Source organism: Arvicola amphibius, chromosome 15 (genome assembly GCF_903992535.2).
Source record: "Arvicola amphibius chromosome 15, mArvAmp1.2, whole genome shotgun sequence".
NCBI lineage: Eukaryota > Metazoa > Chordata > Mammalia > Rodentia > Cricetidae > Arvicola > Arvicola amphibius.
Genome location: NC_052061.1, coordinates 34239050 through 34255678, shown reverse-complemented (window position 1 = coordinate 34255678; position 16629 = coordinate 34239050). Strand labels below are relative to the sequence as shown.

Below are 16629 nucleotides of genomic sequence, written 5' to 3'. Positions count from 1 at the left end.
GAGTCAAAGGCAGCCGGCCCTTCTTTCCCAGGGCTCTGACCATGCATTCATGGCAGTGGCCACAGCAGCAAAGCTATGGCTCTGTATCAAGGGTAGGCGGGGCCGGGGGTAGGCTCTGGGATGTGTGTGTACAACCCCCAAGGCCATGCTGTCCCCTCACAGCAGCACACAGTCTGGGAGGGATGGGAGTGTCCACACAGCCTCCCCTCTAAGATTCTCCAGCCAGGCTCAGGGTAACCTCCCCCATGGGGCTCCCTGTTCAGTCTTCTCCACAGAAAGGCCTTTTGTTTTCTAATCAAAGGGGATGTCTGGGACAGGGTTGATGCTGGGCCTCCACACACATATCTTGCTTCCTTCAGGCTCAACACTCTAGAACCCAACCCAAGCTTCAGCAGACACAAACCAGCATTACCCCCATCCCCCTGCAGGACATAGGGGCACCCAGCAGACCAGATCTGACAACCTCCCAGGCAGGATATTTGAGCACTTGATGTTTAATACAGCTGGGCTTCTGGGCTGCCTCTAGCAGTCAGCCTGGCAGGCTGGTGTGTGCCACTGTAGGGGCGGTGGAGGTCTCCTCTGTGGGGTGTCTCCACCCACCAATAACAGGGCCCGGGGGCGGAGCTGTAGCTGCCTCTCAGAATCATCTCCCTGCTCAGGCCCCAGACTTGAGTCTCCTCCAGGGCTATTTTTAGTTATTGGAACCTGCCCATGGCGGGGCAGACTGGGGCTGGAGGGATGTGGCAGGTTAGACAGGCATGTGGCAAGGCCTGAGGCTTCTCCAGGCCAAGGCCTCCCAGGTGGGAATTCAAATCCAAAAGGGGCAGACAATACACCCTTAAGACAGAGGCAGGCCAGGTCTCAGTACAGAGAGCATCTCCACCTCGTCAGCACCCATCTGGGCCTCATGTAGACAGGGCTGTAAGCCCAGGACAGAGGTCTCACTACCAGAACCCGAGAGGATGGTCCTAGGGTTAAGGGTAGGACAACCCCTATTCCTACACCTGAGTCAGGTTGACAGTAAGCAGCCATATTGGCTAGCGAATGTTTTTCTGTTAGGAAAACATAATAGAGAAAGCAGGGAAAAAGAAGCTCATTAGGGAAATAGCCTCATCAGAGCTGCTGAGCTGAACAGCTAACTGCTCTGCACCTGATGCCCCATTAGCAGGTCCTGGAGGGAGAGGGAGGGACAGACACATCCAGGCTGGGCTGCAGAGGGCTGTTTTCTCTCTGTCCCGTATCTCAGCACAGGTTTCAAGGAAAGGGAGACTGATCCCAGAAGCACACCCCAGTTTGTCAGTCCTAGATGGGGATGAAACCTCTGGAGTAGCTCTGGCTCTACAGGGACCAAGGCAGGAATCCAAGCAGCAGGAGTCAAGTAGGAGGAACAAAGACAAGAGGAGTCTCTCTTGGCTGTTCCTTCTGTTGGGGCCCCACCACTCCAGACAGTTTGGCTGCTGATCTTCCCCTCTGCAAAATGGACAACATCCCACCAGCCTAGGCTAGCTGCTGGTTTGGGTGCTCACAATTTAGCCCTCCTCCCATAGAGAAGTTGTTTTCCTTTTTTGGAATGGAGTACCACAGGAATACCATGGGGCCAGACAGGTGCCTACTTTACCAAGCACACCATCCCCTTTTGCTGGCCAAGGAGTGCTGCTTCCCAGACAAATACGACTTAGCTCACATGTGTTCCCCACCCCTGGCAAGCTATAATTCCTGACCCAGGAATGTGCCTTCAAAAGTGGCCTTGCCAGGCGGATCTCTGTGAGTTCAAGGCCAGCCTGGTCTACAAGAGCTAGTTCCAGGACAGGCACCAAAAAAATCAGAAAAAAAAAAAAAAAAAAAAAAGTGGTCTTGCACAGACAAATGCCTTCCCTGCTGAGGTCCTACCTGCACGTTTACAACCTCTGTGCCCATGGCTAGCCAGAGGACCCTGGAAACTCCTGACCTTACTTTCTCCAGCCACACAGCAGATAGCCATTGCTCCAGGGGTCCACGCTCTGCTGGCCCCATCCTTATCACTTACTCCCACAGATACCGCAGTACCTGCTCAATCCTGCAACAAGGACAGACACCAAAGGAGGAGTCCCAGAGGCCTCTGAAAGCAAGACCTGGAAATGTAGGCACAAATGTGTGCCCTAGGAGTTTCCCCACCATGTTCTTTGTAATAAAATCAAATCACATAGTATACACAGACAGACATACAAACTAAAAAATTTATTTTAAAAATGTGGTGGGAGTGGGGGCCCTGGAAAGATGGTTCAGAGGTTAAAAGTGCTTACTGCTCTTGCAGAAGACCCAAGTTTGTTCCCAGCACCGTACAAGGCAGCTCACAATTCCTATAACTTCAGTTTTTTTTCCCAGCCTCTATAGGCACCCAGACACATGGCACTCACTTAGAAACAGGCAGACTGACAGACAGACAGACAGAAAATAAAAATCTTCAGGTGATGCTACAGCACAGCAGCAGAACTTGGGTAGCTATCCCTATCAGTCTTGGAAGATTTAATAACTAAGAAAATGCTTTTGGTATGTTGTGATGGATTTACAACTTTGAAATGCAAAAATAACAAGCATATAACCACAGACATAGGAGGCTGAAGCAGGAGGATTGTGGGTCTAAGGCCAATGGAGGATACAGGATACAACGAGATCCAAGTCAACCTGAAGACAGAGTAAGTTTGCCTTTAAAAAAAAAAGTACATATACAAATCTGTAAAAGACAAATAGAGAAGACACTAGACAAAATACCAACGTTTCTTAGGGATTATCCCTTGACCGAGGGATCTCTAGACTTTCTCATACATTATGCATTTTCTGTGGCAAACAAGCATTTATTTCATGTTAAAAATATAAGCAGAGGCAATGACTGCCCAGCTCAGGAATGACAAAGCCTCTTAGGAATGGGCACAGGGCTTCTCTTCCTAGGCTATCAGTTAGGTCAGAGTCTTGGGAACACTGGACAGCTCCACCAAAGGCAGGTAGGGCTGAAAAGGACACAGCAGTGAGGTTCTAGGTGAGTGAGGGAAGGCCCCTAGGTTAGCCCCTTGGGCTTCCTCCTCCAGCCTAGATGAACAGTTGTTCCAGGATAAGGTTTACTGCAAGGACAAGAGATGAAGAACTGACTGGGGGGCAAGTATGACCTGTGTGCATGTGCATTTGTAAGTGTTCTAAGTGCATGTGGAGGGGACGGACCTTGGCCTCTCTCAAGGCTCACTAAACAGGTACTATTGCCATCTCTCCACAGGATAGCCACCCACGCATGCACACATCCACACACACACAAGCTGGTGGCAAGGCCCTGATGGCAGGCTTCCATTACCTGACTAAAAGATGCAGGTAGTGCAAGAAGTGGGGTCCGGTGACTCAGGGACCCCTGGTGGTCAAACAGTGGGCCAATGTTGGTGAAATCTCATTTTATGCAACTCCTGGTCAGGCATCCTGGATGCCAAGCTTCTCTGTGGGCAGTGATAGGGTGACACTACCTGCTTTCTAGGTGGTACCAATTAGGTTCTTGGCATTGGGGGGCTTTGAAGACAAAGGCTCAGTGCCACAGCTGAGCATGAACCTGGCCAATGTCTCTCCAGACATCATCAGACTGACTGTGACACTGACTTAGCTGCGCTTATGCTGCTCACGCTCTCTCTCTCTCTCTTGGTTTTTTCAAGATAGGGTTTCTCTGTGTATCCCTGGCTGTCCTAGAATTCAATCTACAGACCAGGCTGGCCTGGAACTCAGAGATCCATCTGCCTCTGCCTCCTGAGTGCTGGGATTAAAGGTGTGAGCCGCCACCACCACCCGGTTTATGCTGTTCTCTTAAATGCTGCTGTGCCCACCACAGTTGGCTGTTTCCGCCAGGGCCTCTGGCACCCCTGCCTAGCTATTAAGGACTTCTAGTGCACAGTAGATGAAGGGATGCAGAAGATGCAGGGTGCCGGTCATGGTAACTCTATCTTCAACAAATTCCATTCCCTAGTTTTTTTTTGTTGTTGTTTTGTTTTTCAAGACAGGGTCTCATTATGTAGCTCTCTAGCTATCCTGGAACTCACTGTATAGACCAGGCTAGCCTCAAACTCAGACACCCATCTGTCTCTGCCTCCTACATGGTGTGATTAAAGGTGTGCACCACTAAGTTTGGTTCCATTTCCCAGTTCTTAAAGGACTTTGGCATAGAAAAACAGGCTAAAATGAATGCAAGGAAAAGTGGCTCCTGATTCAGTGTGAAGCCAGGGGGCTTCTCCTCCTTCAGCCCTGCCTATTTCATGGGCAGGGGCCAGAAGGTAGCACGAAGGAACTGAGAGCCCAGACACAACCTAGAGCCCAGAGGTCCTGCCTCATAGAGATGGAATGTCTGTGGAGCCAAGGACAACTAAATGTGCTAGGTTTCAACCAAGAAAATGACTTCTGAAGGATTGGTGCGAGCCCCTGAGCACAGGCAGCTTCCGTACCCACACGGGGCCTGGAAGGCCACAGGTGCCAGTGGACTGAGAGCTCTTCAGGAGCTCAGCTCCTTCTTCCCTAGGGAAATCCCTTTAAGGGCCACACTCAGCTACCTGATAAGGCTCACTGCCTGGCCTCCCAGGCAGCTGGGTGGGCAAAGGTCAACAAGCAACACAAGTAACCTCCAAGAAAGTTCCCGAGGAAATGTGTAGTCTCTTTTGTCCCCTCCCTGTCTTCCTGTTGGCCAAAGGGCAGACCCAATGGTTGGATCTCAAGTAGGCCCACGTCAGTCCTGGTGTGTTCACCGCTAGATGCAACTTCTAAGAGGAAGCATGCAGCTCTTCTCATTTTCCCCGTGTTGTCACCCTAAGTCCCACAGCCTCACTGTCCTGGCCCACAGGCCTTATGCTCTGCTGTACTTTCTACTTGGGCCAGAATACACTGACCGACATGAGCTGGGCAGGTATATATCGGGCCCCGAGACTGTCCCTGGCCTACTGCTCACTTGGAACACAGGGCACTTCTCCACACCTCTAGACCTGCCACAGGCTGTAACCTGTGGTTAACATTCTCCAGTTCAGGGCAGCCTGCTGTAGACTTCCTCATCCTTCATGGCCAGCTCAATGTCCCTTATTCAGATAAGTAAATGTACCATCAGATAAATGTATACATTGATCCAGTTACCTCCCTCCTTGACTTCAGACCAAACACATAATGATACTGGAGTGTGGGTACTCTGTGGTGACCAGGCCCTACAAAGCCCAGAAACCAGGGCCCAGGCTAACCCAATGAGGCTTATGTGCCAAATTGGCCTTACCTTTGCAGGGGGCTTCGTTCCCTCCCAGCTGCGGTTGTCCATAGATGGAGGGACTTGGTAGATATCATGCCCTATGCCAGCAGAAGGTGGCACCTGGTAGATGTCCTGGGCTGGACTTCCAGGCCCTGGAGGTACCTGGTAAAGGTCTGTGGCTGGGCTGGGGAATGAGTGATGAGGTGTCTGCTTTGAGAATGTGGATGTCTGTTTGGCTGGGGGCGACTGGAACTGTGGGTTGGGCCCAGGGGCTTGGTAGAGACCTTGCTGAGTCTTGCTGGGAGTGGGTACCAGGTACACACTGTCAGGCTGAGGCTGGTATGCAGTGGGGAGCATGGGACTGTACTGGGAAGCTGGGGGTACTGGGGTATGGACACCCTGAGGGAGGTTGGGCTGCGGCTGGGGTGGAGTGGCAGGTGGGCCAGGTCCAGGCCCTGCTGGCTTCTTGTCATACATGCCGACCAGGATCTTGAGGCGGTTACCAGGGACAATGCCCTGGCGTCCATGCAGTGAGCAGAGCCACCAGCCATCCAGGCCCTGTGTGTCCCGCTCCAGCACCGTCATGATGTCACCCTTTCGGAAGGAGAGCTCATCCGGGGATTCAGCTACGTTGTCATAGAGGGCTTTGGCCAGCACATTCTGGGGAGAGAAGACATAGGTGGACATGAGACAAGAGGATAGGCACAGGCCTCACCCAGCTCCCACCTATTCCAGAATCAGTAAGCACCCAGCTTTAACTTTCAAAGAGACTCAATTATATCTGAAAATAATAGGGGCCTTTCCCCTCACCGTCTCTATGGGCCTCCCAGCAGCAAAGCAGAGCTGACCACAGGGTATCTTCAGCTGAGCGAGGGCCCCTCAGATCCTCAACGGCAGCAGCTGCTATCAGCTGCCATCAACACTTCAGAGATGGCTCCCAATATGTGATTAAAAAACATTCCTGGGTCTGGAAAGATGGCTCAGCAGTTAAAGGGAGTTTCCTGCTACCGCAGAGGAGCTGGAATTGGTTTCCAGCACTGATATTGGGTGTCTCACAACCTAGATTCAGGGGATCCAATGCTCTCTTCTAGATTCTGTAGGTACCTGTACTCATTTGTGCATGTATGCAGACACAGACATACCATACATAACATACCACACATATAATCAAAAATAATAAAATCTTTTAAAAGTTCCTGAAGTCATGTGCACAATTTCTTAAGATAAAAACACTGGGGGGGGGGGGGGGGGAGGGTTATTTTCCTAAGTTCATCTACCAAAAAGTCAGTAATTAATGGAGAAACTTAAGAACTGCCCCTTAAGCTGAGAAGAAAGTAAGATGTCTCCCCATTTTAGCTCTAAGGTTCAGATCCTTGTGTTTGTGTCCAGGGGCACTGCAATTCTCCAAGAGGGAAAGAAAGAATGATGGGGTGAGGGAGGACCATGCACACGATGGGGATGAAACGGTCATCCTCTGCAGACCTCATGACCATCTCTGAAAAGGTGTTCCAAGAAGAATCATCAACTGATGAAAACAGCACAGCAAAGACAGAAGAAGAGAAGTCTTCTGCGAACTCTCCACACACACCTTGTACAAGACCAGAGAGGACAAAACGCTTTTACTCAAGTAAAAGTTGAACAGAAGGAGAAATGTGCCAAGCTCCTGGTGGGATGACCTTAACCCTGTACAATGTTCATTTGCCCACACTTTCTTAGTACAGCAGCTGCCCATCCATGGTTTCGCTTTCTGTGGTTTTAGTTAGTTACCTATGGCCAGCCATGGCCCAAAAATATTAAATGAAAAATTCCAGAAATAAAAAAATCCATAAACTTTCAATTGTAGGCCACTCTGAGAAGCATCATGAAATCTCTTGCTATTCTACTTCACTACGCTGGGACCAGCGCATGCAACCTGTCTGTATGTAGCTTGGTAGCTATCCGGGCTAGCAGTCTACTCAGCTACTGCAGGGTTTACTGTGTTTGAGTAAGCCCTACTGTGATGGCCCCAAAGCACACACACACAAACACACATGTACACACAACGTAGTAATTCTTACATAATTCAAATTTGCAAGAGAGAAGCTATAAAGGTGCTTCTGTTAAGTGAAAAGGTCAAAGTTAATCATTTATGGTTTTGGAGAGACCAATCACATTATCTTGTATTACAATATTACTAACTGTTCTATTGCTGTTACTCTCTTACCATATCACATTTGTAAATTAAACTATTATAGATGAAAGCCAAACGTGGCAAGAGCACGCCTTTAATCAGCTTGGGAGGCAGAGGCAGGAGGATCTCTGTGAGTCTGAGGCCAACCTGGTCTACAGAGTGAGTGCCAGGACAACTAGGGATACATGGTGAGACCCTGTCTCAGGAAAAAAATAAATAAATAAAAATAAAAAACTTACTATAGATAAACATGTATTGGAAAAATAGAGTATACAGAGGGTTTAATAGTAATCTGAGATTTGGGGCATGGGAGTTTTGAAATGCACCCCATAGACTGAGGGGAAAATAACGTGAACTCCATATAATTTAATTGTATCATCATAATTCATCATGATGGGGGCTGGAGAGATGGCTCAGAGGTTAAGAGCATTGCCTGCTCTTCCAAAGGTCCTGAGTTCAATTCCCAGCAACTCACAACCATCTGTAATGGGGTCTGGTGCCCTCTTCTGGCCTTCAGGCATACACACAGACAGAATATTGTATACATAATAAATAAATTTAAAAAAATAATAATTCATCATGATGAAAGTGTCATAGGGCTCTTTTTTTTTAAAGGAATTCTTTTACAATAAAATGGAGGCACAGAGGTCAATAAATAAACAAGTCACTTCTAAAAGGCAGCCGGGCAGCAGTGGCGCACGCCTTTAATCCCAGCACTCGGGAGGCAGAGGCAGGCGGATCTCTGTGAGTTCAAGACCAGCCTGGTCTACAAGAGCTAGTTCCAGGACAGGCTCCAAAGCTACAGAGAAACCCTGTCTCGAAAAAACAAAAACAAACAAACAACAAAAAAAAAAACAAAAAAAACCCCACAAAACAAATAAAAGGCACAGGCACTCTTCCAGATATGAGAGCAACTCTAGGACAGGGATGGGACAGGTCAAGGGCTGGGAACAATGGGAAAAGGCTAAGGCCCCACAGAGGGGAAGGTAGGAAACTCACTGTACGAAGGCAGCCATGGACACTGGCCTTGGCATTACAGACTACCACTCAGAACTCAAATAATAAAGGTCTCATGTGCAAGTAAAGTTCATAGGAATCTGGAGTTCATACAATCAAAAAAGACAGGACGCTGGGCAGTGGTGCTGCACTGAGGAGGCAGAGGCTAATGAATCTCTGAGTAAGGTCAGCCTGGTCTACAGAGCAAGATCCAGGACAGTCAGTGTTACACAGAGAAACCCTATCTGGGGAACCTCCCATCCACCCCCCCCCAAAAAAGGTGGATAAGACCAACAGAAAGCCTACAACATATAAAAAGGTCACCCAAAGGAAATCAAATAGTCAAGACCTGCTGATGAATGCTTAGAGTTATAGTAGAAAGAAACACAGAGGGATCATGTCACACGGTCTTTCAGGTGTCCTGGTATTTAAGGAAGTGGTGTGGGCAGAAGTATTCGCAGGCTTTACTGATCTAACTTAGGAGTATTCAGCACCAGGGTGCTTGCCTATGGCCCATGGGGCCTACCTGTATTGACCATGGAGCAATGAGAAGGTAAAGGTGAGGTGAGCCAGCCCTGCCCTCCTGAGTTAGAGTAAGAAACAAATGTGCTGATGTTCAGAACTTTAAAGCTATAAGCAACTACAAAACAATACCCACCATATGTCAAAGATAATTATTCAGGGACATTACCTAATGTTCCTTAATTAGAAGGTATCTAATATGCCAGGCATATTACTAATGTGGGTGCTTCCGGTGCTTGAGGGAGAAGCAACAGGGAAAACAGGAGCATTGAGCAAAGGAAGAGAGCAGCATTTCTCACTTTTACTGCAGCTCTCGTCAACTGCCCCAGCTACTACAAGAAATGAGTACTACTATGTCCTTCTATATCAGACACTCCCAGAACAGGAATCTGTACTTCATGAGGCCCAGGAAGCCTGTGCTGGAGCCATGTGACTTCCAGCAGGATAACAGTATAGGAAAAAGAGAAGGCACAAGAACCCAGTGGTGGTAGGGGGCACTGGAGAGAGGGCAGAGGTCCTGAGTTCAATTCCCAGCAACCACATGGTGGCTCAAACACACTCTTAATGAAATCTGGTGCTCTCTTCTGGCCTGCATACAGGCAGAACACTGTATACATAATAAATAAATAGAAAAGAAGAAGAAGAGGAGGAGGAAGAGGAGGAGGAGGAAAAGGAAGGAGGAGGAAGAGGAGCAGCAGCAGCAGCAGCAGCACTTGAGAGAAAGAAGCAGAGAATCAGGAGGAGGCCTGGGCTAGTGAAACCCTATTTCAGGAAACCAAAGCTAAATCAACTAACTAAACAACAAAAAACATCCCTACCTCTGGACCCCACCTCCTTCATGGAATCAATTAGGAGCTGGAATTCAGGCAGCAGGAAGGGCCATGCCCCAGGGACATAAATCCAGAGGGGGAGCCCAGGCTCTGAGGAGAGGAATCCCAGGGGGCTACCTCTGATTTGTCTCTCAGGCCTGCCACACTGAGAGGTATGAAGCATGCCCCAGGAGTCACCAGCTGGCATCTGCTTCTCCAGAACAGCTTGAAGGATTCAGCCCCAGAAAAGACACGGGCAAGGAAGCTAGGAACCAAAAGAAGCAAGCCCCAGGGAAAGGCTGAACAGGCAGGCAGTCTAAGGAGGGCACAGCCCCTGAAACTGGCACAATTCCTGAACTCTGTCCGCACCAGTTCCAGAAGATTTAAAGTGCACCGAGTACACCAGCGTTCAGGAGGAGGAGGCAGGACTCTGAGTCTTAGTACACCAGCACTTCAGCGTTCAGGAGGAGGAGGCAGGACTCTGAGTCTTAGTACACCAGCACTTCAGCGTTCAGGAGGAGGAGGCAGGACTCTGAGTCTTAGGTTACTTTGATCTACAGTGATATCCCCACCCCCTCCAAAAATTCCTCCACAATAAATCATCATTTGAAGTTTTGAAATGAGGTATCAATATCTCTAAAAATTCAGGACAATAGGGATATTCTCTTATTTACAGAATTTTTCAACTTGTATTTAATAAGTTATTCTTATTTTGAAGTTGAAAAAACTGAAGGGAATCAACCAAGACTAAATATGTATGAAAACATCATTTTAAAAATTACCCTGTTACTCTGAATGCTAGGTTTTTGTTTTTAGGAAAGGGGGGGAACTTATCTAGGAAAAGAAAATAGTGGGTCACATGCCAGGCTCTGGATCAGGGTGGAACAGAGGCAGGCAGACAGTTATAGTGGGTCTGTACGGAGGCCAGAGTCCTTGGAGGATCAGGCCAGGGTGGGAACTACCTTAGAGCCCACCAGGCTCACAGTCCCTACCCCCAAGCTGCAAACAAGAGAAGAGAAGCCAATTTCCCAAATATGGTCTGCAGCCTGCCTCCGGGAATCACCAGGCCCACCCTCCCTCGGTGACCCCAGAACATCAAGCCGCCTGGCTGGGTCCCCTAGCCCCTGCCCTGGTGACCACAGGAAGTGCCAGCAGAATGAGTCACAGGGAAATTCCCTCCAGCCAGTTAAAGGCGGTGGAAGTGCAGACAGAAGGGCCTGCTCCTGAGTCCCGCACCTCCAAGATTGCAGTGCAGGGAAGGCTGAGAGGGGCCGCACTGGGTGGGTCTGGGGACACCGGGATAGAACACAGGCATGAAGGCTAGAAGGGTCTGTTGAAGGGAAGGTTTCAGTGAACAAATCAAGCCAGAGACGAGCTGCCCAGACCAGGTGAGTCATTGGGGCTTCTGGCCTCGCAGAGGTGCTAGCTCTACCTAAAGTACATGCTCGCCGAGTGCCTGCCAAGTATGCCTTGGCCAAGTAGGGCTGTAACTGTATAGTCAAGGGCAGCTGGAGCCAGGCTGGGAAACACCTCATGGACTGGGCACGTGGCATCAAGAGCCTGGCACCAGGAGTTCCTTTGCCTGTGTCAGCTGGTGTGCTCTGGCCCAGAGCCCCTGCAGCAGCCTCTTTCCTGCCCAACCCAAGTCCTAAGTACTGCCAGTGCCTGACCTATCGACTTTTTCAGCTGGCCAAGCGAAGGCCCTTCCAGCCTCTCTGCCTCCCTAGTTATTATTACTCAAGGCCACACTGCTCCTTCCTTCTCTTGAGTCACTAGGCAACAGTTTAGCCCCAGACCAGGGCCTGGCTCTCCCTCCCACTGCTATAGACCTTAGGTAAGGTCCTTCTCCCAGAACAACCATACAGCTGGCTGGATTCAGAAGATACTACTTTTGTTTAACAAGATTACCCTGGTTCCTGTTCTTACTAAAGTGGTGGCTCTCAACATGTACGTCATAATCTCTTAGGGGGTCTCATATCAGATATCCTGCATAATAGTAGCAAAATTACTGTTATGAAGTAGCAACAAAATAATTTTATGGTTGGGGGTCACCAGAACACAAGGAACTGTATTAAAGGGTTAGTCGCAGAATTAGGAAGGCTGAGAAACACTGTCCTAAAGATAGTGTACACATATACTCTAGGAGTGTAGCTCAGTGGCACACTTTCCTGGCTATATGAGGCTCATGAAAGTAATAATTTGCCAAGAAGGGGGAAAGTAGGGTGCCAGAAGTAATGAAGGACAAGACTTTTGCATACACAAGGCTTTCCCAAGGAAGCAACACTCTAGCTGACTTATAACTAAGCACATAGGGCAGAACAAGGGTAGAATCCAAGATGCTGGAACAAGAATGAAAGGAGACGTCTGTGACCCAGTGTGGCAGGTAGGCAGGGGCTGACTGCTGTAGGATTCCACTGATTATCCCTCTAGCATCCCAAGGCCAATAAATACCATCCAAACAATGGGCTCCTACAGCCAAATAAGCCCGGATGGTAATGGTCCCCAGAGGCCTAGGCATTCCTGCTGTGGTTATGCTATCATCCCCAGCAGTCTCCCATGGGACTCTGTGCCATGACAGAAGTTGGAGAAGCAGTCGGCTTCCTGAGCCCGTTTTCCCAGTCTCCCCTCAGCTGCAGAGTATGGCTCATGCTATGCTGTGTGTGTTGTCTCAAGCTCACAGTCGGATAAGTGAGGGATGCAGAGCCAGCTTACAATCGTCTGTCTAGACCAGTGGCTCTCAACAGGTGGGTCACAGCCCCTTTGTCACAGCATTAGGAAGGCTGAGAATCACTGGTCTAGATGATGTTGCTGGTCACATCCAAGACACCACAAAGGCTGCTGCCTGGCTTGCCAATGCATCCTACATCTACAGAACCAAATCAGACATCACCCACTGTCCTCCTTCAGGAAGACCCAATGACTATCTGAAGATAATCACTTCCCTTTTGCCCACCGTACATACTGCCATTTCTTGTTACTGCCTAATTCTTGTTGCTAACCCAAACGCAGGAGGCACAAGCCTGTCTTCAGCAGAACCTTGGGTGCTAGAGCACCAGGCTTGTTGTAAGAGGTGCCACAGCAAGTGCCTGCCGAGTCAGTAGAGCCAAGAAAACCACTAGCCTGATATCAATGCTCCCCATTCCACACAACATCCTTGTACAAGGGAGCCAAAAGGGCTGCCCACAAGTACTGCTTGGTTGAGAATGGCTCCCACAGGGTCCTGGGGCTGTGAAGGCTTCCGACCCCACAGGACAGCAGAGGGAGACCTGATGTGCAGGTTATTCTCCTCAGCTCCAGCTGCCTTGGGATCCCATAAAACCCTGACAATAGGGCAGGGTGCAAGCTGGTGGCTTGGTGTGCTGAGAAGACACTACAGTTTCCCTTCCACAGAGCAGCCAGTCAGTGCCAGTCTGGGCCCACTAACCAAAGGACCCCGCATGTCGGCCTGGCTCCACATTTGGTTCATACTCATTTATACAGCAAACCAAGTTCTCGGCAGCCCGTAGCCAGCTCAAGATGGGAACCAGGCAAATCAGAAAAAGAACTGGACAATAGGATACAACTAGCAGGCTCCGAATGACAGTAACAGTGACTTTTACCCTAGGCCATAGGCCAAGCTCCTTCCCACATCTTCAAATGACCCCAGGACACCAAGAATTATGTCTCTCTTATCTGAAGGGAAGCGGAGGTTCAGAATGGTACACTTGTCTGACCCAGGTTTACAGAGACAAGAAACAGCAGAGGTAGGTCTAGTGCTGAGATAAAAGTGGAGTCGGGGCCGGGCGGTGGTGGCGCACGCCTTTAATCCCAGCACTCGGGAGGCAGGCGGATCTCTGTGAGTTCGAGACCAGCCTGGTCTACAAGAGCTAGTTCCAGGACAGGCTCCAAAGCCACAGAGAAACCCTGTCTCGAAAAACCAAAAAAGTGGAGTTGGGGATTCATCGGAAATGCTGGCTTCACAGAATCCAGGAGTGTTAATTGCACAAGCCTTTCCTACCCTGCCCAGTTCCAGCCTAGGCATACACACTGGCACCCACCCCCAGCATAGAGCTTCATGCTCAGCAGGCACTAAGGAAACACTGGCTCCCTTCATACTCACAACCACTGCAAATGTGAGCCAAGTTTATTTCTGGGATATTCTGTTTGCTTGTCCCAAAGCCACCCCCTCCCCTGCCCGCCAGTGGCCAATGGATATAGGCCCAGTGAGTGGGTGCCCAACTGGCAGTCAGACTCACCATTCCTCCTCACTCATGCCCAGGCATCCACCTGGAGGGGCACGTAGTCATAGACCCACTGACTAGGGACCTGGCAGGCCTCCTCGCCCCAATCCAGGATCCAATGGAGTCCCGAGAAATGGCACTTCTTCCCTCCCTTCCCTAGCCTGACATGCTAGCTTTGGCAGCATCCTGCCCTAGCATTCCCATGAACAACTAGGCAGCCAGTTCATGTCCCTGATACACTCACATGGAGCCAGAGTGTGAGAACCATGCTCAAAATGGCCTGTGCATGAGCCCCACATTCCAGAGTCATCCCAAGGGAGCCACAGCTCCAGTCCTGCCTTCCTCAGGAGTATGCGACAGTACAAAGCCAGGGAGAGCACAATGGTAGTTACCAGCTCCATGACTGACACTCTGCAACCAGGGCAAAGGTCTGGAAGAGGAAGGAGTGCAAAACCACCTGCAGAATGTGGTCACTGACAGGGATTCTCCTACATATGTATATGCTGTCCTTGGCTCTAGTAGCAACAGCAAATGACTTTGTATCCAGGTTCAGTTCTGGATGGGAAGCAGATCCCTGCTCCAACTCCTGCCAAAGCGTCACAGGTATTATCTCTGGGAGGCTGGGTAGAGGTGTAGAAGCATAAAGAATCCTCCTGCTGTAGATTATGGCATCTCTAAGCCCCCATCACACCACAGAGAGTAGGGATACCTACGGCTTTCTTCCTTGGCCCTGGGATTCTAATGAGGATTTGTGAACCTACCAGTGGGCTAGCTCTGGTTCACCTTTGTGATTTGTGAACCCATCAGTGGGCTAGCTCTGGTTCACCTTTGTGATTTGGTGCCTCAGCAGAGCTTAGCTTAAGGCCGACCCTTCACTTCAGGGCCAAAATGGAGCCCAGAATAGAGGTGATCCCCATCACTGACTCTGCTATCATGAAGGATCCACAGATCAGAGAGGAACAGCAGGATCTTAGTACAAGGTCTCAGTTTATCCTGGAGCTCTGACACTGCAGCACTAAGATCCTCGCCTTCAGCAGCTCACAATGTAGTCCATCTTCCTGAGCAGGGACAGGGACGGCATCACAGAAAGTGTGGTTCTCCAGCATTCAAAACACATCCCCTCCACTATCTACCCCTCCCACAAAGGCCCAACTTTGTACCTCACCTAGAGACGGGAGGGTTACACCAAAGCAAACATGGAGCCTTGACTCTTCCTAGAGTTTGAGCGACCAGACAAGAGAGCCCAGCCCCATCCTCTGGGTCTGAGGCCACACTGTAACCCCTCCATGCTGGGAAGAAAGGCTACTGCTGGAGAGTGATCCTCATCACCCACCTCCCACTCCCCAACAGCAAGCCTGACTAACTACCTCTTTCCAAAGGCCTCCCAGCCTGAGCAGGTTGGGTTGGGGAGGGGAGAAGAGGATAAAGCTGTTCAGGCCTGGAGGAAAGCTGTGGTGGGGTCTCCTGAAAGAATGGATGCTAGCAGAGGGTCACAGTAGAGCCTGGTAGCTTCTCAAGGTCTAGTTCCCTCATCCCAGGCAGTGGGAAGCACAAATGGTCCAGTGCATAGATACCAGGTTCTGGGCCTGAGCTCGAAGGACAAACCCACCTCCCCCCACACTCTCTGCCTCAGTCTCTACACTTACAACCTTACTGCCAGGATGGGGAGCGACAACTGACTCATGGGCCTTTCTTGTGCAAACAGATTCCCTTGAGACACTGCCCTAACACAGCACCCACTCTCTCGCTCAGCACAACCACTCAAGGCCAGAAGCTCCAGTCTTCCTCCCCTGGCCAAAGGTGACTTTGCTCAGACAACCGGACTGCCTTACCCTGCCCTGCCTCCACCCAGCTTCCAATGGATTCCTTCCTTGCTCAGGGCAAAGGGGAGGTGACTGCTAGTGCCAGGAGGGTGTGCCGGCAGTTCCTCCCCAACGGCTCCCTTCCCTAAGGCACCACCTGGCTCCTGGTTCCTGATCCTCTAGACACCCACACCTGCTATTCTGGCCCATCAGCCCTGGCCAGTCACTCTCCATTCAGAGAAAGGAGGGCGTGTCCCCTGGCGCAAGACAATTGGAAACTTTCTCACTTAGCAAGGAATGGACACATGGCCGTTACATGAAGGTGGCCGAACCCTAGATCGGGAGCGTCTCTCAGCTTAGACCTTTCAGCATCGCAGAGTCGTGAAGATAAGCCGCGGCCCTCAATGGGATTCTCCCCAAATCCCCCCAAGTCCTAACCTGTCGCCGCTCGCCTGCAACCCTCAGCAAATCTCGGCTACTCAGAGACCCCTCAGTACACAGCCTAGGATTCTGCCTCAGGCAGCCCGGCACGCTGCGAAGGCCGAGTGCGACACCAAAGCTCCGTGGGCTGCAGGGGGTCGAAAGGCTGACCGGGGGAGGAGCGACTCGCAAACGCGCCGAGCTGACCGGTAACTGCGGCCGGAGGGACGCACTGAGCCCGCAGGAAACGTCCTCCTCCCCGCCCGTCCGGCCCCGCGCCCACACTCACCAGGTACTTCATGGTGCTCGCCGGCCAGAGGCCGCGCCGCCCGCGTACCGCCCGCCGCCCGCGCCGCACGTCTGAGCAGCCACCTCTGCCGCCCGAAGCCGGTCCACTTCGCTCCGCCCGCCCGCCGCCGCCCGCTCCCGGCATGCCCAGCCGCGCTACCATTGGCCGCCG

The 16629-nt window shown here is 50.6% G+C and overlaps 1 protein-coding gene across 4 annotated transcripts in view; it reads right to left on the bottom strand.

Moving 5' to 3' along the window:
* Positions 1–16629, bottom strand: part of Bcar1 (BCAR1 scaffold protein, Cas family member) — a 37486-nt gene that overhangs the window by 6491 nt on the left and 14366 nt on the right. For 2 of the 4 annotated variants that reach the window (XM_038312989.2, XM_038312987.2), the window contains exon 2: positions 5258–5890. In XM_038312989.2, coding sequence (XP_038168917.1) covers positions 5258–5815 — 558 coding nt within the window. In that variant the 5' untranslated portion in view covers positions 5816–5890. Of the gene's footprint in view, positions 1–5257; positions 5891–6040; positions 6198–16458; positions 16549–16629 lie in introns of those variants that run through there. The other 2 variants (XM_038312988.2, XM_038312990.2) reach the window with 2 other exon arrangements.